Raw genomic sequence first — 27,703 nt, forward strand, 5'->3', positions numbered from 1 at the left:
ACAAGTATCACAAGTTTGCACATTTTCTACATGGAATTTCTTAAAGAAATAGGAATGTTTTTGATTCAAGGTCTAACAAAGATCTGGATGAAAATTAAACATTCAAAAAAAATAAAAAAAACAGCAACCCACGATGGCGTTGTATGTTTCTGCATAGCACATGTACAGACAATTAAAAAAATTCAAACTTTAAATCTTAAATCTAATGAGGGTTGATGCTCTCAAAAAATTTATAGATGGGTCAATATTATTCTCTGGAAATATAATGTAGGCAAACAAGTGCCAAAAAACAAATACCAAATGTCAAAACAAATCTTTCCCACCCAGCAAAGGGGGAAAACCAACATAAGAAGAGCTCTGTTCTTGGTTGGAGAGTTTAGAAACACATGACCCAACATCCACATAACAGAATCTTCTTTAGTCTGGCTTTGTCATTCTGATATTTACACTGTTTTTAAAGCTTCCCAACAGAAAAGACTTCAAGCTAGGATTTTGATCCTGCAAGTCCTGCATTTCTGCAGGACTCGTAGGACTAAAAAATAAAACAGAAGTTCTCAGAGTTGTGCATATTGCAAGGTCAACGTCTAAGCAACTTTCCTGTCCTAACCATTCACTCAATGTAGAACTATTAATAGAGCTGTAAAGAGAATCTGCTATATCAACAGGTGCTTAGAAATCTCAAAATAAATGTACTTTATTAGTCTTATCTTTACATGCTATTATGGGAGAATCCATCACCTACAAGTGTTACAGGACAGAAAAATTATGAAATGAATTGTGTGACGGTTTTACATGAACACCTCACCCTATAATCCGAGCAAAGTATATGCAGATGCCATTGTGTCTTCCAGAAAATACTATCTCCGGACCCATCATACCGCTAATAGATGTACCAGGGTGAGACATGGAATTCCCAGAAGGAAACATGGGGGTTGACATACCAGGAGACTGTAAAGCTAGGATAAAGGTAGGCAAATATTACTCCATTTATTTTGGATGAAAATAAAGAAAAAGCCTACTTGAAAAAATCCTCCATTCCTCCAGCAGAGAAAGAGTAGTTACCTTGCCCATGTGTTGTCAAAAAGCTAGGATTAGGATATGGAGTATCAACAGTCAGCTGGGAAACTAAAAAAGAAAAGAAGAAAAAGTTTGTTTTTTTTTTTTTTTTTAAATACAATCCACAGAAACCCTACGCAAAAGCAGCAAAGTTGTCAAACCATGTACTTTAAAGTTAGAAAACACAGCCTTTACAGATTCAAACAGCTTTTAATTACAGGTAAATAAAAAATTGCATTAATTTCTGTTGGACACAACACTCTAAGTTAACCAAACAGATATGATTCTTTCAACAACAGTTATTAAGCATTTTTGCTTTCAGCATTCATGTATTATTTGTTTCACACCATCAGTTCTCTGCACTGATTATCCACATGCATTTTCTTGTTCCTCGTCTTCTCACTGCTCCTGTTCCTGATACAGGCACCTACTCTCAAAGCATTCACTTTGAGTCATTTAGATCATTTCAAAGAATACCAGTTTTAACTTTGAAACACTAAACTGGAAGAAGCTATTATTACTTTTACTTATGTGTTGCTGCTGGACACACACTACAGCAACACTGCTTGGGACACTCAGTTTGACATGTCCTGAGTCTGTTTTTCCCCAAGTGAACATGGGCTCATATTCAGCTGAGGATTTTCAACTCTTCTGAAGATTAATACTTGACTTAAAACTACGAAGTATGATGAGCACATGTGGTCGCCTACAAAAATGTCCATGTGCCAGCAGCATGTAAGATGATACAGCATGGAAAGGGCAACAAAACTCTCACCCTGAAAAACTGGTTTGTACCAAAGAATCAGTCCTTCTTGCCTTATTCACTACAGTTCTCTCAACTTTGCAACATACTACAGTGCAAAAGATAAAGTCTTTCACTGACCAATCCAAGTTCTGAAAGCACATTCTCCTGTGTGCCAAAGCAAAGCATAATCTTGCAAGAAAAGTAGCATGCAAATGTCTGACTAGACTTTCAACAGGGAGAACACATGGGGCCTGGACTTGTAACACTAACATTATCTTAATGCAGTTGCACATGCAAAGTTTCAAGGTGTTTTCAAAATATTCTGTCAGCACTGTTCTGACCCACCGCATGGGTTATCCACAATATCAGAATCTAAATTTCACATGACAGTTCTCTACCCTGTGAACAAATAGAGTGAGCAGTGGCAGAAGAATGGTGCCGTCTTCCACATGGACCTGTCACTGAAGCAAAATAAAAAAACACTTTGACACTACATTTCGAAAGGGTATATATGACTGCCAATTATTAAAAAAAACAAACAAACAAAACCAAACAAACATTTAGACTTGGGAAAAATACATTTACTTCCCATAAGAGTAAATTTCAGTGATTACAGAGCTTTCTAGCATTTCCCCCACACCCTTCTTTCGCTCTCATTCTGCTCCTAGCACCTGTCCTCTCCGTACCTGCTGTCTTCTTTAAGTCCTATTTAATTTTACATTCTTATGCCTTGCCTCTCCTCCTGCCCACATTGCAATTATTCCACACTATCAAAGCTTGGAAAGTGATGTAATTGATGTGCTATAGATAGCCACTGTTCTTAGCATGTCAATCACAGTTAAGAATTCTGAAAGAGAATCAACTAAAACTTTATCTAAAACATTTTAGTGTGCACATTTCTCCAATATGTTCGAATTTGGATGTAGGTCAAAATCAGTACTAAAATTGATTTTTTTTGCATTCCAGGCAATCAAGTTTTTTCCCAAATCTGGTATGTAAAATTTGGTGCCATGAGTCAGATAAGCTTAAAGGATCTTGGAAATTAACTAAGTAATCACTGATAAAATTAATAAATAAATTCACTAGTTTCATCAGAGTTCCAAATATATCATTAATTGCTTCTAAAAAAAACACAACTCCTATGATCTGGAATTCAATGAGTTAACATGTCAGCAGGCAGCTTCCTTAAGCAATTGTAGAAGACTGGACAAAATCTAAGTGGATACAGATAATATGGAAGGGACTCCAATACATATGATGTTCAAGGAAGACTAGGTACTATTCTTATTTTTATGTGGCACTGATGACCTGAGCAGAAACCAAGTGCTGAAGCTTGAGCTTTTACAGGGAAGAAAAATCACACAAATGACTAATTTGTTATGACACTGTAAGGTACTCTGATACAGCCACATAATAAGCAAGTAATCTTGAACACAGGAACTTGTAAGAAGACAAAATGCAACATATTTAAAGGAAAAAACAAAACTTGTCCAAAACCATGAAATGGTTGCTACTCACCAGCAGATATGGGAGAACCTAAAATAGGTCCAACGTTGCTTGGAGGAGGCAGAGCTGATGGAAATCTCATTTGTGCCTCTCCACCATACCTAAAGTTTATATGCAAAGAAAAAGATTCCTCACACTTCATACATACTCCATTTAGTTTTCGTATCTTGGAAAATTAACTGCAATTTTGGGATTCTTTTTAAATGAAGAACAAAATATCAGCACAACTTTTCAGAAATATCTGTGACTGAAAGAAATACAGCTACACAAGTCATACATATCATTAGAACTCACAAAGAACAAAAATACCTAGCTGCTAGTGGGAGAACATTTACCACAAGACAATCAGCTCTATAACCTCCAATCTTCAACTAGACTGATAAAACAGTTCAAGAAGTTACAGGAAATAACCTAGACATAAGAATTCATAAGTTTACTACATAGTAAGTGCCAGGATGCATAAGAAACACTATATTACAAATAATTTACCTTATGTTCTATTTCAAAGTTACAAACTACTTTCTCTTTCTCAGTACAGTATAATCATGCTACCACCTATTTGATCTGCTAAGATTGTCTATTGATTCTGCAGTCATCAAGTAAATTACCTTTCAGGTTATCTGGTAAAATGAACATTAGTTCTCATGTTGTATTTAATCTTACGCATGTTGTCTTTTATCTCCAATTCAAATGACGGCTTGGGGATTCTAAATTTGTCTGTTCTTTTTCCAACTGAATTGGTGTGATTAAATATATTACTTCTCTCTACACACACTGCTTCAACGAACCAGGATACTCTGAAGTATAGATAAGTGAACTTCAAGCAGATTAAACTACATTTTGAATAACTTCTGCACATGAAATACATGACATGAAAGCATCCAGGAGGGGAACTATCCAGAAGTGCCAACTACAGAAAGCTTCCTTTGCTGGCAAGACCTAAATAGTGCAAAAGTGTATTCCACCAAGTTTAACAGTCTATGCTCATTTTAAAACAATGCTTACTCAGTGAGCAGGTTAAAGAGACTATATGATTCTTTAGTGGCTGTAGTGATCCTGAGCATTCTGTTCAGAACAACATACACCCCAGTTGAAACCAGTTGAAACTTACCTGAAGAATGCTCGCGTAGCCCAGGCAGATACTTCTCTATCACATGCAGCATTAGAACAGGCCAAGATAAGGCAAGTGGCACAGGCCTGATCCTCCTAGAGCATATTATGCTGTCAGTGTGGCAGCTTATATCAAGTTGATAAGAAATATGAAGATGTTCTACTGATCAATAACTAAACAGGAAATACTATTTGCATCATTTTTATCTAGAAGGCAAGGAAATCAGCTCTTTCCCATTATAGAAAGGAAGTGAATTAAATTGAGACGTCTCACTGTAGCAGGATAAACTTCTGTTATACACAGCTTTTGCAAGCTCAGTATGGTTACTGGTAGGAAACAATCTCCATGTCTATCACCTAATTATGCGTAAGAGTTATGAAATTTCTACAGACACATAAATTAAGATTGTTTGAAGAAAAAGATCTATACAAGTAATAATGGATGGCATATCCTAATGGACTGTTAAAATATCACTTAGTATGTCTTACATCAAAGCACAAGACAATAGATTACAGTGAACATTCACTACAGGTACTACCAATACTAGTCAAATTAAATTCATAATTCACTATAGCTTCCTTCCTGCTTGTTTGTTATTTATCCTAAGCAAAAAGTAGACCAATCCTAGACAGTTGTACTGGCCTTCAAAATGTAAAAACCTCTAACAGTGGTACAGATTCAATTTTTTTTTTTTTTTTTTTTTTTTTTACAGAAAACTATCTCCCCTGGTCTTAGCTCGACTCCTTTCTTAAACTGAGAACTGTGTTATACTCCTGCATACAAGAATTTCAGGAAAAGTGATCTACACTTCAATTTTTAGATATCATAAAACAAGGAATTATATCTCAGTATACAATCTTGTTTTATGCAGACAATACAGAAGGAAAAGCTAATACTTGAAACAATAAATGAAAAGTTAACTAGAATTTCGTAGTAACAACAAAAAAGACACGTGATACAGAATGCAATTAGATTTCCAGTAATGCCAGTTAAGTATTATAAACCTTGTATTTCTTAACAAGTCAAAAATTCTTACCTGATGCAACTTGAAAAATCTTTCAATCTCTTCCCCATCTCCACCTATATTGCTAACAAGAAGATGCCGCAGCTGGTCAACAGGTCTGAGTTTATGAAACATAAAGCTCCCCTAAAAATTACCCGGAATAATACAAAGTTAGAATAAAGTCACTTTACTGGTCATACCAACACCTTTCCCAACAATCTTTAACTTTACTGCTCTCCAAGTTTTTCTCAATTACACTATTGGATCAAAGTGTAACATAAACGGTAGCTAAAGGCTAGTTCCCATTCAAATGCTGAAAATTCTCTAGCAACAAGGCAAAAAAATAAAATAAATACTGCAATGGCTATATACCCTCCAAAAACAGAGTTAGTTTTGCTCTTCTTAACCTAGTATGAAGCATACAACACAAACATAAAGTCTTTCATTCTCTTTATATGCTTGCTCTATGTATCTCATAAATCTTCAGAATTGCCTGGAAAAAAATTAGGACCAAAAGTGTGGTAAGACTATTTTGCCTGCATCCACACTAATGGGAGAGGGTCTGACTAGCTACCATTAAATAAATGCAAGTTGAGTCTAAAGGTTACAAAACATTAATGATTTATTAAACATCTTTTAAAATTCCTTATTTGTTAAGAAAGTAAGTACCCTAAAATATTACGAAATGTAATAAGAAACGAGAAGCTTTATTTTTAAAAAACGAACAAGAACAATTAAAAAAAACTTTTCTGGACTTCTATAACAACGAAAAATTCTTTGCTCAAATTTCAGTTGCTAACCATATTTACTCAAACCATACTTTCTGGTCAGCCCATTTCTGTTTCAATTTTATACAACCATGAATTTGAACAAGGTTAAAAGAATGTTTCCCATGATCTGTATCTACCAGGGTTCTGTCTCCTCAGGCCAACAGAAGTGATTAATGCACTGTACAAGAGAAGCTGTCTCAATAGCTTTGAGTCAATTTATAATATGTACTGACAGTTTCAGCAATATTCCTCTTTTCCTTTTATGTTCAGAATAAAATCATAAAAATTCATTCAAAAATCAATAAACTATGAATAAACATTTACAGATTTGCATCAGTCTTTCACCTTTATACTTATTCTTTTGATTTCCTATATTAAGAGGAGCAATACTCACCTGGGCTGAAAGCAGAACAAACTTCTTAGGTGGCAGCATGTGTTGCTGCACAACAACGGGGGAATCAGTTATTGGAACAATATCTTTATTGAGAGGTGTCACAATCTTCTGAACTTTAAATTCATCAATAGCAGAAAGAGCCCAGGAATGCCCATCAACACGGGTGGTCATCTGAACAACAGATAAACGACATCCAAAGTTTGGTAACAGACACGGATTTTGTACATTGTGGAGATATTTTACTATTTACAATTTAAAATTACACAGGCAAGAAACTATTATTGACACAAGAAATCTCAGAGGAAATGAGCAAGTTCTTGCATCATCTAGCAGACTATCAGCAAATTTGCAGCTATATATTGCTTCTTTTGTGGGATAGGGACAGTGTTTTTTTAAGGGCAAAACAACTCGTACAGTGCTTTTAGTGAAGCCACCATATAAACAGAGACAATCTGCTAAACATATCAGAATCAAATACCAAAGTTATTATGAATTTTATTTATTTTTTAAGGAAACCAAACATACTGCTACTGATCATAAGGGTTTGGGAGATTTTCACGTTGGTAGATTTTCACAATGGTAGAGATTCTACCATTGCCACATACTCTTCCTGGACATGTTAAAAAGCGGCAGAAGAGCCTAGTCTTGCTTCAGTGCTGAAATACATGCAATGTTCTCTCTGATGTGATGCATAAGGCAACTAAACCAAGCCCCTCTCACAAATTACTGTAACAACTAGAGAAAAAAAAAAAAAAACGGAAAAAAAGGAGTGAAATAATGAAGAGATTGATCAGAAATTGATCATGCCTGAAAATTAATCAATATGTGACATATCTGTTTAAGTAAAGAATTCCAGTATCCAATTCCAGTATCTCTACCATCTGTATTTTAGACAAACTTCCTTGCCGAATTTTATACTTGTCAATGAATACCACTTTGCACTGGGGATCGTGCCTTGTACATAATTGTATGTAGCATGCAGCATGCCACAGACAACAATATGACACAAGTAAGACTTTTTCCAATATGTTAATTCTAAGTCGTCTTAGAGGTCAAAGCAATTGGTTTTCATACATAGCCTGCATGAAGCTATACAGTATGGATGAACTGGAAATTCCTACTAAGATACCAGTTTCCATTTACTGTCTAACATGCCTGCTAAACTTTTTTTTTTTTTTTAAATTTAAAGCTTATTGATTATTAGCTTTGTAAGTGTTTCTAAACTTCTCATGTAAGTTTTTCATCAACCTACTAATTTCTTGCAGATACTTGAATAATACTATCTGTTCTATAGAAGAAAAAAATCTAAAATCCATCAAAATTACATGAAAGTTTACTTTAGTACCTGTGTTTCCATCATTGGCTTTTGAAAAGGGAAAGAATCATGATTGATACACCACAGGATGTCATTATCCTCATTTTCTGAGGCTGCCATCAGCAGGACCCCTAGCAAGAACACGGATATTAAGGTTGTGTTAGGTGCGACTAATCATGTATCACACCTACCAATACATACCAAAATATACCACTCTAATTCATTAATTCCTTATTTACCAAAAATCAATCTTTAAGTCCAAACCACAAAATTTGAACAGCAGATATCTCTTGGTTTTCTGTATCATACGGTTATTAGTAGGCCACTATCAACAACAGCATTTTAACTAACTCTGAAAGATACAAACAGAAATGAGCCTGAAGTACATAGAAAACGCCTCATAAAAATGAGATGTTTAAAGAGAACCTATATTGAAAACCATCTGGAAACTACTTCAAACATAAAATCAATATACTTGACTGAAAGTGTCAGCAACACTGCTGTGTGTCCTCCCATTCCTTCAAATTACCTGATATAAAATAGTGTGATAGTAGCTGTCACACACAAAAAAATAATAAAAAAAAATCACCCTACTGTTTTTCTGAGCTGTGTTCCACTGCTTACCTTTGCTATAAAGAGCTCTGTGAACCTTTGAGGGCTTCTCCACATTAGAAGATGCTGAAAATCCAGGTGGCAAACGGACATGAACCAATGTTAACATAGAGGGACGAGCTGTTGGGTGCTTAAACTGTGAAGTACTAAAATACAGTCGGACACCTAAACGTAAGGGAAGAGAAAGTCAATTACATGCAATCTTACCTAACTATGACTAAAGCGTTGTTGCTACTGCTAATAGACAGCAAGCTAGTTTCAGACTCATAAGAAATTCTTCACAGACACTACTACACTTCTTGCTAAGATACAAGAAGATAAAGGTTATTAATCTAGCTCTGTCACTACTTTCCTGAATATTTCTGTCACACCACTTTCTGCTGGTTTTCTTATAAACTATGGATAATAATTTGTGTGACCAGATTATACTTGCATCAAATGTCAAAACAATTTGGTTATGTAAAACAACAACATACCAGAATGAAATAAATGTTTCCAAAATTTGTGTTACGTTGTTGTAGTTTAACCTGGCAGGCAGCTAAGCATCACACAACCATTTGCTCGCTTTCCCCCTCCCAGCAGGATGGGGGAGACAATCAGGAAAAAAATTAATAAAAAAGGTAAAACTTATGGATTGAGATAAAGACAGTTTAATAGGATACAAAATGAAGAGAAAATGATAATTGTGATGATAAAGGAATACAGAAAACACATGATGCATAATGCAATTGCTCACCACCCACTGCCAAAACCTGGGCAGTGGGTCCCCCGCCCCAGCCAAACCCCTCCCCCCACAGCTTTATTGTTCACCATGACGCTATATGGTATGGAATATCCCTTTGGCCAGTTGGGACCAGCTGTCCTGGTTCTGTCCCTTCTCAGCTTCTTATGCTTCCCCAGCCTCTTCACTGGCTGGGCAGTAAGTGAAGCTGAAGAGTCCATGACTTGGTGTAAGCACTGCTCAGCTACACCTAAAACTGTCATTATCAGTGTTATTCTCATCCAAAATACAAAACACAGCACCATACCAGCCACTAGGAAGAAAATTAACTAACCCAGCTGAAACCAGAACATACGTAAAAAGGAAAATGTCTGTTAATTTTGTTAAGCTGTGCAGATGTCATTTATCTGTTAAAAAGGGGGGTAAATCACATTTCTTTCTTACCTGCATGTGTGATTGCCAGCAGCTGACAGTCTATGGATTCAGAATTTTCAATCACTGCTATTTGAACAATAGGTTTAAATACAGAACGATCTATTGTTCTAGAAAACAAAACAAAAAATACTTGTACTCTCAATGCAAAGAAACAAGCAAAACCACTTCCTTCAGAAAATATACCACATTATTGACCTTAAATAAAATCTTTTTACTTTATACCTATCATACATTTACCTGGCAATGCTCCCAGCAGCAGAAACTATAGCATTTTGTGAAAGAGAAGTAATCCTGGTCATTCCTTGACCATCTTGACCCAAATCGTAAACCTGCAATTTAATAATACAGCTTAGAGATTTAAAACTGCATTACTTCATACAGCCTCATCTATTATGCAGCAACTCAAACACTACTTTCACACCATCATCATGTTTCTATATGGCTGAAGGGAAGATCAAAAGGCTACTGTTTCCTCAGAAGAAATTATTTTAGGTCTTGCGTAAACACTTTGTGAAAGAAAGATGAAGTGTAATAATATCCTGATACAACTATAGAGAGTTTCTAGGTACCCAGGAAGACATAAAATATCTGTATACACATTAGTAACATTGCAAAAAGTCATTAAGAATAAGCAACATACTTGCAGTACTCCTTTTTCTGAACGGGTGTATAAGATATTTCGTGAGTTGTCAATGGCAATTTGAACTACAGGATCTTGGGAGGGGGAAAAGAAAAAGGAGACGTAGCAAATTAACAATGGAATCAGTGAAAACAAGTTTAAGTCAGAATATCACTAAAATAAATAACTGCAAGTCAACAAAAACTGCAAGAGCCCCAGAGAACTCTTAGGGGAAATGATATAAAAGAGCAAACAATTTCATACAACTATTAGTAAACTAAAAGAAAATTGAGCAAAAAAGTGTAATTATTTCAAGTTTACATTAAATTATTGGGTAAGTCTTTAGCATCGGTACTTACCATCCTCTGAGAATGTGAACTGTAGCAACGAAGGAATAAGGAAAGACAGCGTGCTCTTTGAATGATTAATTTTCCTACATCGCTGGCTAAACCATCCGGCCTCAGCCTACAATTTAAAACAGACGCATTGTTGAAAAAAGGCAAAACAAAAACCAAGCCAAACTATTAGTTAAAACAAAGATAAAATCATTAACAGTACAATTATGAAAACAAGTAAAAATCTAAATGCCTGTGTGTAACCCATAATTACCTGGTAAGCTACTTCATACAAGCAGCCATCCTTTCCAGCCAAAAAGATACGTCCATTATCAGTGGATGTTATTGCCAAAATGTAAGTATTGTCAGTAGGGAGTGAATAGAGAGGGTCCGGTAGCAGCTGCATTCCTCCAGACATACTGTCATTGAGTGACCCAGTACCTTAAATTAACAAATAAAACTTTTCAGTTTTTAAGCTCTAGAAATGTTACAGATTTATAAACATTATTGGCTTGTGATTAGAAGCATTTCAGAAAACATGAAAAATTACAGGAGATTTTATAGGTACTAAAAAAGATCTGGAAAAGCTATTCTTGTAAGTGAACTGCAGAGTAATCAATCGTCTGTTTTTTAAAGAAATAAAGCAAATACACTCTATAGATCTCAAAGTACGAAGTACAATATTTTTGTAATATGTTTTGTACATTTGTCACATTTTCTGTGAGTTGTGTTCTTCTCTAAATCCCAATAATTCTGAAACTAATTTCTGCATTTCTCTTTCACAGCATGATAATATAAAAAGAGAACAAAATGAGAGGATTGTAATCCTCTCTCTTTTTTTTCTTAAACAATTCTATATTGTTTCCTCTTACTATATACGGAATGAAAAACTTGGTATCAGGTGCTTGTTTTCTGGGATTAGAATATAAATGCCAATCAGGTTAACAAACTGCTTTCATCATCTGTTATCTAGATTCATATCCATCTCTTCCTTCCCTCTTGAACATGTGGTTTAATTAACAGGAGTATCTGTTTTCAAAAGTTCTTTTCATGTTAAACAAGTGAATAATATTACTCAACCCTTCTATGGGAGTCCTGGATACAGCAGGTGCACACCCTAAGAAAAGGGAACTATTTTACCACGTTTCTAACATGATTTAAAAATCAGCAAGCACATGTTCTTGTTTTTCTTTCTTTCCTTCTTTTTAATAGCTATTAATGAAATAGCCATTGTGTATTTATATAGTTGTTAATTCACAACTGAGAATACTACCCTAATATGTTCTTTAATTTACCGAAATGGAAGAGAAAAAGAGAACTACCTGCTTGTATATTAGAGCAACTGAGCCCTAAAATCACAATATCCACAGGAGTTGCCAGAACAAGTAAGTGTCGTACATGAGGCTGGAATATACCTAAAGTGCGAAAGAAAATTAGATTTTAGTTTGCAGTCAACTCTCAGACTCACAATGACTGTATCCACTGTATTCATGAGGTTGATATAGCGAATGGTTAGAGGGAACAGTCATATTTAAGACCTAAGAACCTGTGAAACTCTAGAATTACAAAACAGTATCAGTCAGCAGTTCAGCTTCCAGTTCATGAAATAGAAGAATTTAAAAATGACATTTTATTCTTGTCTTCTTTTTCTTTTATTTCTTTTACATTCAATCTTACTACTATTGCAACTTTGACTTTGATGTTATCTAAGCAGTAGCTATCAAAAGAACTGCATGTGCTAGAAATCAGGATCTCAAGGAAGTTGTCACTCAAATGGGACAACTTATAAGCAGTACAAATGTTAGAGTATGATGTATGAGCTTGCAAAAAACGCAAGCTCAGAGTAAATGATTGTTAAGCTAAACACCATCTTTAGCTTGTAATTTAATTTTGTGAGGTTTCTAAAAAACAAGCCAAACCATTTATCTTGCATATATAGATGTAAAACACAGATATTAAAAAAACATATACAGAAAATTCATTAGCAGTCTAGTCATGGTCACTCCTTACCTCCCTTTGGTTTTACGAGACCCACAGCAAGGATAGTTTCACTGAGGCCATCAAAATAAGCTAGATCTCCCCTGTCAAAGAACAAGGAAAAAAACCTGCATAAGATTTGTTACATACTATCACATACTCACAAAATAAAACAAAGTCAGATAGTGTATATTTAAAAATTATTAATAGTTATTGTAATATTGTGAATATGTACTAGAACATGCTGAAGCCATCTACACCTTTTGATATGGGTGAAAACAGGTCCAGCTGAATGGTATGACAGAGCCATAGCTGAGTTTCAAACCTGAAACCAAACTGTAGTATTTTATATTTTTGGATTTTGTTAGTTCATGCATTCTACTCTGAATTACACAAAGCATCACCTACAACACCAATTAACACCTAAAGGGAGGAACATACATGAAAAAACATCTAATGCAAAAATAAAAAAATTCTACCTTCTCCATAGTACCTTACCTTTAATGCTATTATGTGTGGCATTATCTGGTGAATATATCTAATTAATGTATTTTAAACTTTATGACACAATGTAAATGCATGGAGAGGAGCACTCTTAACTTTAATCTTAAGAAATCCAACAAATTATATAAAACAATTCCTACGAAAATTCTTACAAAAATATAATTCTTAAAAAAGCAGGATTAGACAAATAAGGAAACAAACCTGGAAATTATAAACTGCCATTTGAAAAGATGTTGAAATTATTTTCAGTTTTATGCATCCTTTAGACAGGAAAGCTTCAATCACAATACGTTAAAAATAGAGTATATAGCCAAGGTACCAAGGTCATATTATTTATCATTGTGGAAATGACTGGCTGCTGTACATGTACCACTGTACTTACCAAATCTACTTAGGTTAGTTAGGCAATTAGTGTATAACTACTCCTTTGGGGCATAATGAAAACCCTAGCCATAATACAGCAACAACTTCAGGACATCAGCTATGTCAAACCCTAAGCAAATGCAATTTCTCTTCTTTCATCTCTAGATAATTTGGGAGCACTATTACTAACTCTTAAAACTCCGTAAACACTTATTAGTTAAAAGCTTTAGTAAAACCTAAAATGAATCAAGATAACTTCATCTGAATAGCACTCCTCTGTGCTACAAGTAAACAATTTCTGACTACTATAATTACTTAATTCCAATATAATACCATCAGGAATGCGTTTGTACATACCCATCTTCATAGTTCCACATAAAAATGTCACTGTCAATGGTTAGCCACGCTCTGCTGATTTCTGGAAATACTCCCATCATACAATTGCATTGCATATCTGAAGCATTGCTGATGTAAGGACTAAATGCATTTTGACCAACAAAGGCAAAATCTCCTTTCAACGTTTTAAAAAAATTATTGCTTTACATACAGAAGCACACAAACTACATAGCATAAACATTTGAAGTTCCTCATACAGGAACTAATTCCACCAGCACCTCTATACAAACTGACCTTATTGGACCCTTAAAAAGGGAACATAAACAATACCAAGCTTCATTTCTAGGAGTCTGACAGAACTAGTGGAGAAAAATGATTATGAGAGAGCAGAAGTTTGTTTCTATTATTATTACGTACACAACACATTATTTTTCATTAGGATACGTCCAAACTGCTCCACTAGCTCCGGGGGAAGTGGGACTCTGCGGACTGAGCTGATCTCTGGAAGATTAGGTATTGACAGCAGACCTGGACCTTGCAAAGGATAATCCATATCTGTCATACCAGAAACAGTAGGGCTACCTGCAATTAAGAGCAGCACACACACACAAAAATTAGACTTCCTATAAAGAATTAAATGCTTAAGGAAAAAAAATAAATCTATTTTTCTATCTTTTCACGATTTTTTCTCTACTCTGTGAAAATAGATTTGCAAATAAACTCTTAGAATAAGTCATCTCACCCCCAGCCTACTCTTTACCCCATTTTCTCCATGGTACTCTGTATACTTTTTTCCATTGTATGGCCAGGCATTAAATACGTAAGGTGAAGAAGCCAGGAGCACGCTTACTTAGAAAACCTGATTTGCATTCCCAGTATCAATCTAAAATTCCCATGTTCCCACTTTACTTTATGGGATGCCACTGCAGAATGACACAGGGAGCTACAGTTTGGCCACGGTTGGGATGGTATCGTAACAGAAAACACACGCTGTTATCTGAAGGCATGTGCTGGCAGCACACCGACCAGGCCGCCCGGAGCTCCAACACTCCTCTTCACAGCCCCCCGGCCGGACAGCTGGCACCACAGCTCGGGCTGCTCGCAGCCCCAGGGAGGACAAAAGGCGTGTTTGGGTAGCACTACCCCAGCTACACGTGGCGCAGCGCTCCCGAGAAATGGAAGCATTTCGGGGCAGCATTTCGGAGCTTTCCGTGCTGCCCGCGGCTCTGAGGGCGGCGCTGGGCGCCTTGTGACCCCGCAGCGTGGAGCGGGAAACCGGCGTGGCCGAGGGGCCAGCCCCGGGCCCGCTCCCCCCGGCCACCGAACCGCTCCCCTGACACCCCCCCGCGGCCCCTCGGGCCCCGCCGGCCGCTCACCAGGCGCCGGCACGGCCAGCAGCTCGGACAGGTCCGGGTAGCAGCGGTCGTCCTGGATCTGCCGGTCGATGATGCGGCCCGCGGCCTCCAGCGCCTCGTGCACGGCGGGCGCGGCGGGGCTCATGGCAGCGGGCATGGCGGGGCCGGGCCGCGCCGGGCCGGGCCCGGGACCAGTACCGGGACCAGTACGGGACCAGTACCGGGAGCTGCCCGCCCGCCTCTCCGCGCCAAATCCCGGCGGTCCCCGCGCTGCTGACGCCGTTCCGCCGGGCGGGGACAGCGGGGGCGTAGCGGCAGGAGGAGGTGGCCCGGCCCCGCGGCTTCCTCCCCGCGCTGTTGTGGTTCCGGGCCGGCCGCGGCATGGAGCCGCCGGAGGGCGGTGAGCACCGGGACGGGACCGGGCAGCGCCGGCCCCGCGCCCCTCTGCTGACCGCTTTTATCTTCCCCCCTCTTTCTCTTTGCAGACGCCGAGATGCTGGCTGGGGCCGACCCGGAGCTGGCGGCCACCATGGGCTTCTCCGGTTTCGGTAAGTCCCGGGGGGCTTCTGGGGACGGCTGGGGGTCCCGCGGCGGTGTCCCTGGGGTGGGCTGGGAGCTACGAGGGGATGGCGACCCTGGGATGCTCCCCCCACCCCCCAAGCCCTGGGATCCCCCGGCCCTGGGATCCCCCCCCTGCAGCTCCCGCACTGCCCGTCACCAGGGCGAGCCTTAGTCAGTCTCCTTTTTAATCCCTTTTCGATTTTTTTTTTTTTTAGGGAAGAAAGCTCGCACTTTTGATCTCGAAGCCATGTTTGAGCAGACAAGAAGGACCGCCGTGGAAAGGAGCAGGAAGGTCTTGGGTAAGGAATGTGGGTGCTGTCAGTTAGTGCTTCTTAAAATGTGTTTTGTTTTTTTGTGTGTTGGGGTGATGGGTGAGGTGTCTCCCACTGGCTATTTAGAAAGCCAATAAATGTGGTTTTGCTGAAGAAAGATAGTCCTAAATCACTCGAGGGTGGATAAGGAGGTAAGTTACTAATTTACATACGTTACAGCATGCAAGAGGCCTGCCTGCACAAGGTTCCTGTTGTGTGGCATGGGACTTGGACACAGCAAAAAGCTGGATTCACATAAAAGATTTTTTTATTTGAAATTTTGGAAGTTCCATTCCAAAATTCAAAGGGAACTGGACACAGAGAGCTTTAATCCAGAGAGCATGGAATAAAAAATGAAATATGTCCTATGACATACAGCAGGTTATATAGCAGCCTGCAAGTTTTTCTGTCTTCTGTTGTGCTGGGAGCGGGTGGGTTTTCAAGGCAGTGGTTTGAGAGTAAATAATGATGGAAATTGCATGCTTTGCTGTCTGTATCCAAGCAAAAACCATTCCAAAGATGGTCCTTAGGGAGACACTTGTGTTTGTGGTGTTTTTTTACCTTGCTGGGCAGCTGAGCTCCACCACATCTCTCTCATTCCCCCCCTTAGAATAAGAGAGGAAAATGAAAGAATGCTGGAAAGAAAAAAAAAAAAAAAAAACCTCACAGGTTGAGATAAGGATAATTTAATTAAAGGGAAAAGGAAGATGGAAAAAAAAGAAAAAAAAGCAAAGGCTGCACAGAAGCCCAGAGAGAGAAAAGAAATTGTTCTCTACTTCCCATCAATGAGCGATGTTTGGCCATGCCCCAGGAAGCACAGCCTCAATACACGTAGTGTTTGTTTGGGAGGGCAGACGTTTTTATAATGAGAGTCCCTCCTCTCCTTCCCCTTTCCCACCTTCTATTGCTGAGCGTGACATCATATGGTATGGAATATCCCTTTGGTCCGTTTAGGTTAGCTGCCCTGGCGACGTCCCCTCTGCATCTCTTGCCCACCCCAAGCCTGCTGGCTCTGGGGGGCTTGGAGGGAGTCCTGATGCTGTGCCAGTATTGCTCAGCAGCAGACACTGGTGTGATACCAGTGCTGTTCTAGCTACACGTGCAGAGTACAGAACTGTATGGGCTGCTGCAGGGAAAGTTAACTCCATCCCTGTCAGACCTGGCACAACCCAGTGTAGTGTTTTAGAACTCCCTTTGCCAACACAAATGCCTATGTTTTCTCCTTCCACTTGGACAGCGTGTCCAAAAAAAAAAAATTTTTTTTTTTTTTACTGATACCATTGTGGTTGAGCAATTGATAGCATTGTGGTGAGCTTTTGTCCTAACTTAGGCTTAATTTGATCTCTGAACTGTTGCAGTTTGTGAAAACTGTAAACTTGAAGCGTCTTATTAAGGGAACACAATTCTCTATGAAAGAGTAAGATCAATGCAATGTTGTTTGGTTTTATTTTTTTGATTCTATGCAGAATCATGTGAATAGACCACCTCGGAGGCTTGTTGACTTTATGGATGTTAAAACACCATGAAATTCAAATATATGAGATTTCCAAAACTTGATTTGGACCCTTTTTTGAACTGACTAAATTTAAGCATAATAAGATTTTTTCTGTGTTGAAAAAATTTTCAGATTCAATATTCTTTCATGTCAAGCTATCATCTCTTCTTGGAGATCACCTATTTTCACCGTGTTTTAGATTAGGAGGAAAATTCAATAAGCCTAGTGTTTTTGAATTAAGACATCTTGAAGTGCATGTGGAAGGCTTGCCTCCTTCCTACCATCCAGACAAGTTTCTAGGGTCTTGCACATAAAGGAAACACAGCGTATTATTCATTAAAAAATTAGTCGTTTTACCAAAAATGACAAAGCTTTGTATGTAATTCATCTCTCTCTCTCTCTCTTTTTTTTTTTTTGTAATGTGAGCATTTTCAAATTTCTTAAAATACACTGTTAACTGTAGTAATAATTATAGGAATATGTAATAATTATAGGAGTTATTAAGACCCGGGGAGCTACAGGCCAGTCAGTCTCACCTCTGTGCCTGGCAAGATCGTGGATCAGATCCTCCTGGAAACTGCTAAGGTGCATGGAAAATGAGAAGGTGACTGGTGACAGCCAACATGGCTTTGCTAAGGGTAGATTGTGCCTGACAAACCTGGTGGCCCTATATGATGGGGTTACAGCATTGGTGGATAGAAGAAGAAGAACTCACATCATCTGCCTGGACTTGTGCAAAGCATTTGACCCTGTACCACACGATATCATTGTCTCTAAATTGGAGAGACATGGATTTGATGGATGGACCATTTGGTGCGTAAGGAACTGGCTGGATGGTCGCACTCAAAGAGTTGTGGTCAACAGCTCAGCGTCCATGTGGAGATCAGGAACGAGTGGTGTTCCACAGGAGTCAATATTGGAACTGGCATTGTTTAATGTCTTTGTTGGTGACATGGACATTGGGATTGAGTGCATCCTCAGCAAGTTGCCAGTGACACCAAGCTGTGTAGTGCAGTGAACACGCTGGAGGGAAGGGATGCCATCCAGAGGGACCTGGGCAGGCTTGAGACATGGGCCCATGTGAACCATGTCCTGCACCTGAGCTGGGGCAATCCCAAGCACAAAGACAGGCTGGCCAGAGAATGGATTGAAAGCAGCTCTGAGGAGAAGGAACTGGGGGTGTTGATTGATGAAAAGCTTAACATGAGCCAGCAGTGTGTGCATGCAGCCCAGAAAGCCAACCGTGTCCTAGGCTGCATCAAAAGTAGCGTGGCCAGCAGGTCGAGGGAGATGATTCTTTCCATCCACTCTGCTCTTGTGAGACCCCACCTGGAGTCCTGAACCTAGCTATGGGACCTCCAACATAAGCTCATGGACCTGTTGAGTGAGCCCAGAAGAGGGCCACAAAGAAGATCAAAGGGCTGGAGCACCTTTTTTGTGAAGACAGGCTGAGGGAGTTGGGGTTGTTCATCCTGGAGAAGAGAAGGCTCCTGGGAGACCTCATTGCAGCCTTTCCATCCTTAAAGGGGGCCTACAGGAAAGCAGGAGAGGGACTCTTTGTCAAGGAGTGGAGTGATAGGACAAGGAGTAATGGCTTTAAACTACAAGAGAGTAGATATAGATTAGATATTAGGAAAAAAATGTTTCCTGTGGGGGTGGTGAGGCACTGGAATGGGTTGCCCACAGAAGCAGTGGATGCCCCATTGCTGGAGGATTTCAAGGCCAGGTTGGATGGGGCCCTGGGCAACCTGATCTAGCAGGTGACATCCCTTCCCCTGGCTGGGGGGTGGTGGAATTAAATGATATTTAAGGTCCCTTCCAACCCAAACTTTTCTGTCATTTTGTATAGATCTGAAAATGAAGAAAGTTGTTTTACTGTCCTCAGCAGGCATCTAATTGTATCTTTTAAAAAAAATCTTGATTATTTGTCACTTATGTATTCTCCATACTCAGAGGCTCGAGAAAGAGAAAAGGAAGAACAGGCTGAAAAAGAACTTAGAAGTCGACACACTGATTCATCAGCTTCAGCCTCAAGTGCAACAGGAGTTGGGTCCACATTAAAACCAAGGTACTTAGTTATGGTGGGAGGTGTCATTTAGCAACTTTTTTATCTGAAAGGGCTTTTTTTGGTTGGGGTGTTATTTGTTTTTCTTTTTTTTCCGGGGTGAGGGTGGAGGGTGGGTGGGGGAATGATAATTGCTTAACTTGTGTGAACATGCCTATGCTATCTGAAGTGTTAGAGTGGAAGTGCTGTTATTTATCTGTACTTTCTTGGATGTGTCAGTATTTGTAAATATTGCAATTGTGTATATTTAATAGTTAATTTTAATAGTTCTTTAATACATAATCCTGTTTGGCATGCTTTTTTTTTTTTTTAAACAGCAATGTTATCTGTATATTTTTTGAAAATATATGGTCAAATATAGAGCATACAGGTGGTGACTTTATTAGCAACTATAATTCCCACCCGTAAATAGGATATACTTGTTCAAGCCTGCAAAAGAATAGCAAAGTTAGGTAGAGAGACTAAGTGTGCACACTGTATGGAGTAGTGGTATGGCTGAATAAATATTCTGATTTGATTTCAGTCTGAAATTTACTCCACAACTTTTCAAAGTCTGCATGTCATTGACAAATAGCAGATGTTACTGCTTTGAGTATTTGGATTCTTCAGTGCTGCAAAATCAAAAGTTGCAACATGTAACAGAGGCCACATCACTCCTTTGTGTGACGGGGTTTGTTGACATCAGTATACTGTAAATTTGTAGGGTTTTCTGTCTACAGAAGTCTTATAAGCCGTAAGCTACTCTGGTATACTCTTATGTGTCTCCTAGGCTGATTGTATGTGGTAGGTTTTTACAGACAAGCCTGTAGCATTGCAGACCGAACAAATTTCTGTTCTAAAATTTCTTCTTTGCCTGTTGATTTATGGAAAGCTCAAATGGGCTGTGGACTCGCACTGAAATAACTGGTCACACAACATACTTCCCTATAGATCTGTGTTATGTCTTACGGAGGAAGTAAAAGTATGTGCTGCCATTCACTTTTGATGCTCTTCCTAGTGAAACAATAGAGACTGACAAGAATTAGATGCAATGGGATTGTGTGCTTTGTATATACGGGTGACTTCAATATAAGGATTCAATTAAAACAAATAGTAGGCAGATGATATAGAGCGTTTTCTATCATTTCACTAAAGGATTTCAGAGAAGAGTACTCTAGGCTCTTTGGATAAAAGAAAGTAATAATTACCTATCAGCATTATGAGTTACAAAGGAGGCTCTGGTAACTCACTAAGGACCTGTTTATAATAAGTGGTTTTTTTATTTTGGTTTGTTTGTTTGTTTGTTTTTTAACTGAGGACTGGCATGAAAAGCTCACAGAACTGGAAGCTGAACATGTTAACTTGCAGTATTATATTTCCTTGTAAATTATGGCACTCAGTTTAGAACTTAGTGCTTAAAACAGAAAGCTAGTGAAGGAGACACACCATTGTGCCTCAGCCTAAATTCAGTGGGATAATCCTTCAAGTGACTGTTGAAATCTGAATTATAGGATTCAAGGGTATTATTTTTTTTATGATGTAGATTTTAGTTACTATAAATTGAATTTACAGCTTATTCTTTTCTCTGAAAATGGCAACACTACTATTTTTCTTTAAATTCCAAGTACATTCATCTATCTTAGTAGCTCTCTTACTAATTTTACAATTGTTGACAAAGGGTTGTTTAATACAAAAAGGTGATTCTAGTGATTCTTTTTGCTTTTTGAATTAATTTGCTACAGAGAAATGTTTGCAATAGTTACAGTATTTACACACATATGCATAAGAACAATAGTATTTACACTTTGTCAAAGAAAAGCATAGAGTCAGAATGGTTTGAGTTGGAAAGGACCTTAAAGATCACCTGGTCTCAGCCCCCCTGCCATGGGCAGGGACACCTCCCACCAGACCAGGTTGCTCAAAGCCTTATCCAACCTGTCCTTGAGCACTTCCAGGGATGGAGCATCCACAATATCCACAATTAGCACCTGCTAGTATATAAAAAATAAAAAGTCTAAGAAATTACAGTAGATGATGTGAGGAGAGAGAACGCATGGGGGGGCGGGGTAATGCCCACATACACAGCTCTCGTAATGTTTTTCGTTATTTTCACTCTGTGTGCCATGTGTACTCTAATCCAGCTTTCTGTTTTCCTCTTAACAGCATGTTTTACTTATTGAGGAAGTAATGAGGGAAGGCAAAAAACAGTTCCTTATATGCCTCTGATTTGTGGGAAAGGGGTTCCTTTAGCAGCATCTGGTAGAGGAAGACTGTATAGCTGAAAGTTTAAACAAGTGCCATGATATGTCTGCTCTCTTGTTTTGTCATTTCTGCTGGCACCCCTTGTCACTGTCTGACGAATGCTACTCAGCTAGATGGGCTTTTGGCCTGGCTATGTTGGGCTGTTCTTGTGTTCGACTGCCTTTCCTGTTGAAACAGAGTAAACTAGCAGCTGTAGCTGGAATCCTTGGTTGTCTCTGCCGAGCTTAGAGTGTGGTGAAAAACAGCACTGAATTTCTGATCATTTAATATGAAGAATAATTGCATAGCCTCTCAAAATGCTGAAGTGTTTGAATGCATTGATTCTACCTAGTAAATAAGGAAACTATAGGGTTAGGCAATTAGGGAGGAAGCTGGGTATTGTTCTTGAGTGTCTATAGAAAGATCTAAAAGTCTGGGACTCTGGGATTGGAAGGGCCTCCTTCAGTCATTGTGTTATATACACTCTTACTGGCAGCTACATGGTATGTTTTGTTCCATTCCAAACTAATTTTTTTGGCTTTTAGGGAAAAGATACATGGTTTGCTAGTCTGGGAACGTGTCAGTTTTTCAGATCAACTCTGACACACACAGGGTGGTAAGGCTTTGCAGAGAGATCTGGACAAATCAGAGACCTGGGCAATCACCAATAGTATGAAGTTTAACAAGAGCCAGCGCTGGATTCTGTATCTGGGAAGGGGGCAACCCTGGCTGTAAATACAGACCGGGGGGCAAGAGGGTGGAGATCAGCCCCACGGAAAGGGATCTGGGGCTTCTGGTCAGCAGCAAGTTGAAGATGAGCCAGCAGTGTGCCCTGGCAGCCAGGAGGGCCAACCGCACCCTGGGGTGCATCAGGCACGGCACTGCTAGCTGGCCAAGGGAAGGGATTGTCCTGCTCTGCTCTGTGCTGGTGCGGCCTCACCTCCAGTACCATGTGCAGGTTTGGGTGCCACAATATATAGGACATAAAACTGTTAGAGAGCATCCAAAGGAGGGCTACAAAGATGGTGAAGGGTCTAGAGGGCAAGATGTGTGAAGCATCTGAGGTCCCTTGGTTTGTTCAGCCCAGAGCAGAGCAGGCTGAGGGGAGGCCTCATGGCGGCCTGCAGCTCCCTCACGAGGGGAGCGGAGGGGCAGGCGCTGAGCTCTGCTCTCTGGGGACAGCGACAGAACCCGAGGGGACGGCATGGAGCTGGGACAGGGGAGGGTCAGGCTGGGTGTTAGGGAAAGGTTCTGCACCCAGAGGGTGGTCGGGCACTGGGACCGGCTCCCCAGGGCAGTGGTCACAGCACTGAGCTGCCGGAGTGCAAGAAGCGTTTGGACAGCACTCTCAGACATAGGGTCTGATTTTTCTGGGTGATCCTTTTGGGACCCAGCAGTTGGACTTGATGATCCTTTTTGGGTCCCTTCCACCTTTGATATTCTATGATTCAGTCTTATAAAATAGTTAATTTTGGTGATACAGAACTTGAAGAGTTTTGAAGGACCCAAACGTGTTCCTCAGATACTGGAAAAGCTTTCTTAAGGTAAAAGGACTTTGATTGTCCCATTGCTATAGAGTGAAAGAAGCTCATTTTATTTGAGTTAGATTTATTGTACGGTCATATGCTGACCTAGGTCTTTAAATGTCTCTCATCACTATGCAAAACAAAGTTTGTATGTAGATGTAATATCTTTTATTAGGCTAGTAAATATAGTTGGAAAAATTAGACAAGCTTTCAGGCATGCAAGCCCTTCTCATCACTGTGACATCTGAGGACCAAATTCACGTTGGTTTTAGTTTGTTTTGATTTCTTCCTAAAATAGAATTCCATTTGCTTATCCAAGACAAATATTTGCTGTATAACCTATTACCTGCTTAGTGTACAGCTGTTTTAGGGAGGTTGTGTGTTCTGTCACAATCACACAGTTCAGAACCTCTTTTCTTAGTGCTTTATTATGTTCTTGAGCTTGTTTGTTTTCGTTATAGTTTTAAAATGATAACCTAGACTTTAAGAAAAAGAAAAAAGGAAACACCTCTGTAGTTTCTTTTTCTTTCCATTATTAAAGTATCTTTTGCAGTCAGCTCAATTTTAAATTCACATACTTGCTCTTAAAATGTAAGTTCCCAAAGCATGTCTTGCAACTTGAGTTTATCTGACTGGATCAGAAAAGAACAGCTGACTTCCATTGCAAAGTATCACTTCAGTGATACACTGTAGCCTAGGAAAAAAGTAAAAAATTGTGCTTGCCCCTTTTAGACCTTGTACCAGTTAAAATACCTCCTACTTGATAACTACCAGCAGAGGGAGCCCATTTATTTCGAATGAACTGAATGAACGTGGAATAAATAGTTCTACTTTCTTTCCAGAAATTTTCCGATGCCAAAACCAATGCGTTTAAAACAATTGATTTAGACATCACTGAAATGATAATTTAAACACAACTTTTAGAATCTAGACATGTAACAGGTTACTGTACATCAAATATTTGGCTGACAGTACTTGATTCCCTGTACTTCTTTACCAGCATTAAAAAGCAAGTGCCATGCTTTGTGTTCTCGCTCTGGTGGTGAGCCTGGATCGTTACTCTTTTGAGTTCCACCATGCTGAGGGAGGTGCAGAGTGTTTGGGTATGCTGCAACCTGTAGCGGCTGCTTGGAGATGCTGTGTATCAGTATGTACTGCTGGCTTCTAAGTATTTTAGATATAAGCATATGTAAGTATTTTAAACTCATATTAGTGATGTGGCACTGTTACTTTTACATTCCACCTAACTTTTTCTTTTTGTATTCTGCCTTTTTTTTTTTTTTAAATTATCCGATGCTATGTTATTCCTTTTTTGTTTAAAGCTTTTTTTATGCTTTCAAGATGCTGGTGGGCCTACATTATGTTAATAAAAATGAGTTTACGTTTTGCTCCTAATTTCAGTGTTTGCAAATTTATGTCAGTGCTGAACATCTCTGACCTGAAATTCATGTGGAAGCGCCAATTTCTTAAAATACGGATATATTTTTTTTTTTTAATTTTACATGCAGAGACAGAGATAGCAATGAAAGTGAAGACAGCTCAGATGAAGAGTTAACTGGTCCTTCCGTGCAATCCCAGACTTCTGTTCAAGGTCCAGTTGGTGGTGGTGATGATGACGATGATGAAGAATTCATTGGGCCACCGCTTCCACCTGGGTTCAAGGATAGTGATGATGATGATACAGAAGAGGAAGATAATGTAAGTGTTTTGTTTCTCTTTAATGTTTTAACACTTTGAGTAAACTCTAATTTGTTAGTATGCTTTTTCCTTTATGATTGAATTTTCAGGTGAAGCATGGCTGTTATTCAAAATAAAGTTTTTCTTTTTTTTCCTAATGATTATTCAACAAACACAATTATTTTCATTGAAAAATACTCATGTTTTTAAAACATATGAGTCTCAACCGAAATTCATCATCAGTTACAATATTTCATTTACTCCTTTTCTTGTCTTTTTTCCATGGTATAAAAGAACTATACAAATAAATATTTTATATAAATAGTTTAGTTTTCTTGTTTCCTAGTGCACGTGTAGAATTTTTGTCAGGAAAGAAGAGGTAGAGGTAGACTGGAGTCTAGCGAAAATCATTATGCCAAAATTGCTCTGAGAAAATGTACAGATGTAGATGAGGGGTGTTTTTTCTGTGTGTTTGTGTGTTTGTTTGCTTTTAAATAAATGCCAGGCTGGTTTGTTCGAGCAAATATAGGCTCTTTTCTTGTATGTTAAAAGTAATGAGAAAAACAGAAACAGCCTCACTTGGATTTCGTAGATACTGAGTTGATAAATGCCTTTCTGCTTAGCTAGAAGTTTAATAGTTTGATCTTCTTTCTCCAGACCTTCATGGATTGATTGTATCATGGTAGTGGATGTTGTATGATGGTTTCCGTGCTTTTTTTGTAGCAGCGATGATATAAGTCCTGGAAAAACAGTTTTGCTAATGCTATTCTGAACCATTTGGTAGTGGACAAAACTGATATGTTCTATTACACAAATACAAGTCTAATCCCCAGAAAAACAGTTCTCATATGTCTCAGCAATTTCTTGCCAGTTCATCTTCAGTTCTGGCCTGGTGTTCATCTTTTTGCTTTTCATGTAAATTCTTACCTTGAATCACGTCAAATATAATATTAAAGTTTAGAATGCTGACTGAAAAAGAATGAGAAAAGAACAAGAGAAACTTCTTAATCAGTAACTTACCCGATTGCTAGAGGGAGCCTAACCTTGTATGATAATTCTTTGCAATGTTTAATGTTCCCCCATCCCCCCCCCCCACCCGGCACTGGGATCTGAGTGGTGGGAAATTCTGATGCTTGAGGATTTTTATTGCTTTGTCTGATCTGCTTACTGATTTTCTTAATTATCAAACTGTACATTGTGGGGCCATATCCCCTGTGATCTCATCTGTACCCTATGCATGACTCATTTTGTCTTAGGAACCAGCTGTTGATAGATCCCAAGCTATCTTTGAGAATGTTGTAAGTCATAAGTGCCTTAAGTTAACTTATGACTTGTATCTGTATCAGGAATCCCATTTACTTCAAGCTGTAATGGCACTGCGGAGTCAGCCAATATTCCTGAGAACATCATAGATCAGCAGGTTTTGGTTGCTGTGGGTCATGTCGTAATGAAGTCACTACTTCTTTTCTGTCAGATTTCATCTCTTCTTCCACCTCAGATCTGCTTGTTTAAACGTTTTTACCTAATAGTAAGATCTGAAAATACAGTACTTTATCCAGAAATTTTATCAAACATGCATTTCTAATAGATAATCAGAATAACAGTTACTGTCTTGAAAAGTACTTAAATGTATTGATGTTGAAGGAAGTGTTTCCTCTTTTTCAGTTTGGGCGTGAAATAATTTTCAGCCTATTTCAGGGTCCAGCATGTTAGTGTGGATTGTGTAAATCCTATGTATTGTCCTTTTTTCAAATTGGCATGCATCTGGGTTCACTACAAAGAAGAACAATGTCTGAAAGTATCTATTAATATCTGGTAACTTCGTGCATGCATATACTAGGAAGTGGTAAATCTCAAAAAAGTATGCTTGTTCTGCACAGGTGTTCTGTTTGTTCTTTGGGGCCTCATCAGAATGCCCTTCTACATCACAGGTCTCCCTAGCTGTCCCTATTTCTCTTCCTAGAGAAAATAATCTTTTGCTTTGCTGTCAGCACTTTTGAAGCTTGTAACTGCATATAACACTGAGTAATTGAAGCCACACATAGAGAAGCAACCAGGCTTGGGAACAGGGGCCTGCAGGTATCTTTAATCTTTGGCAGAGTAAAAGTTCTCCAAGATGCTCAAAGGAATTCAGTGTATATGACACTAAAATAAAACAGTGTCAGTGTAAACTTGAAATCACGGTAAATCCTCTTGATTAAACGCAAAGTTTAACCTCCTGTCTGCTAATATTTCACAGAAATATTACAAAAAACTTTGCATCAGAAATCTCTTATGGCTATTCATCCTTACCTTTTCTACACACTTTATTATTAATTGCTTTGTTTCAGTGTTCACTTGTTTACATCCATTTTATTTTTTTAAACAACAAATGAGATTTGAAAGCACCAGAACTATAAACGGTCCTTAAACGAAAAAAGTTATATTTCAGTGGAATGCTGGGATTTATAGTCTTCTTGTCAGGGCCTTAAGGAATTGAATTGATTTCTTAGCTTAATGTATCAAAATTGTTCTTCCTAATAATCAAAAACATTTTGTATGTGTTGCAAAATCACGGAGAATTTTGCTTAAAAACAAGTCACACTCATCAGATTAGCTACAGTAATTGTGCTTAGTTTTTATATACCTAGATTTTTCTTTTAACTCATGCCAGAACTTAATGGGTTTTCTTTTGAAAGTGAGAATTGATGC

The 27,703-nt window shown here is 38.7% G+C and overlaps 2 protein-coding genes across 2 annotated transcripts in view; one reads left to right on the plus strand and one right to left on the minus strand.

Moving 5' to 3' along the window:
* The window catches only part of NUP155 (nucleoporin 155), a 30,115-nt gene extending 14,664 nt beyond the window's left edge, over nucleotides 1-15,451 (minus strand). The window contains exons 1-18 of the mRNA XM_035563823.2: nucleotides 15,179-15,451; nucleotides 14,247-14,384; nucleotides 13,824-13,920; nucleotides 12,633-12,703; nucleotides 11,945-12,037; nucleotides 10,897-11,063; nucleotides 10,647-10,752; nucleotides 10,309-10,382; nucleotides 9,906-9,997; nucleotides 9,678-9,775; nucleotides 8,525-8,677; nucleotides 7,931-8,031; nucleotides 6,586-6,756; nucleotides 5,455-5,565; nucleotides 4,419-4,513; nucleotides 3,320-3,408; nucleotides 1,063-1,125; nucleotides 806-956 (exon numbers count right to left, since the gene is read on the minus strand). Of these exons, the coding sequence (XP_035419716.1) occupies nucleotides 806-956; nucleotides 1,063-1,125; nucleotides 3,320-3,408; nucleotides 4,419-4,513; nucleotides 5,455-5,565; nucleotides 6,586-6,756; nucleotides 7,931-8,031; nucleotides 8,525-8,677; nucleotides 9,678-9,775; nucleotides 9,906-9,997; nucleotides 10,309-10,382; nucleotides 10,647-10,752; nucleotides 10,897-11,063; nucleotides 11,945-12,037; nucleotides 12,633-12,703; nucleotides 13,824-13,920; nucleotides 14,247-14,384; nucleotides 15,179-15,314 (2,006 nt within the window). The 5' untranslated portion in view covers nucleotides 15,315-15,451. The remainder of the gene's footprint in view (nucleotides 1-805; nucleotides 957-1,062; nucleotides 1,126-3,319; nucleotides 3,409-4,418; nucleotides 4,514-5,454; nucleotides 5,566-6,585; nucleotides 6,757-7,930; nucleotides 8,032-8,524; nucleotides 8,678-9,677; nucleotides 9,776-9,905; nucleotides 9,998-10,308; nucleotides 10,383-10,646; nucleotides 10,753-10,896; nucleotides 11,064-11,944; nucleotides 12,038-12,632; nucleotides 12,704-13,823; nucleotides 13,921-14,246; nucleotides 14,385-15,178) is intronic.
* Nucleotides 15,441-27,703, plus strand: part of WDR70 (WD repeat domain 70) — a 136,935-nt gene continuing 124,672 nt past the window's right edge. Inside the window, exons 1-5 of the mRNA XM_035563824.2 lie at nucleotides 15,441-15,557; nucleotides 15,643-15,705; nucleotides 15,934-16,017; nucleotides 19,478-19,592; nucleotides 24,844-25,033. Coding sequence (XP_035419717.1) covers nucleotides 15,539-15,557; nucleotides 15,643-15,705; nucleotides 15,934-16,017; nucleotides 19,478-19,592; nucleotides 24,844-25,033 — 471 coding nt within the window. The 5' untranslated portion in view covers nucleotides 15,441-15,538. The remainder of the gene's footprint in view (nucleotides 15,558-15,642; nucleotides 15,706-15,933; nucleotides 16,018-19,477; nucleotides 19,593-24,843; nucleotides 25,034-27,703) is intronic.

Source organism: Cygnus atratus, chromosome Z (genome assembly GCF_013377495.2).
Source record: "Cygnus atratus isolate AKBS03 ecotype Queensland, Australia chromosome Z, CAtr_DNAZoo_HiC_assembly, whole genome shotgun sequence".
Classification (NCBI taxonomy): domain Eukaryota; kingdom Metazoa; phylum Chordata; class Aves; order Anseriformes; family Anatidae; genus Cygnus; species Cygnus atratus.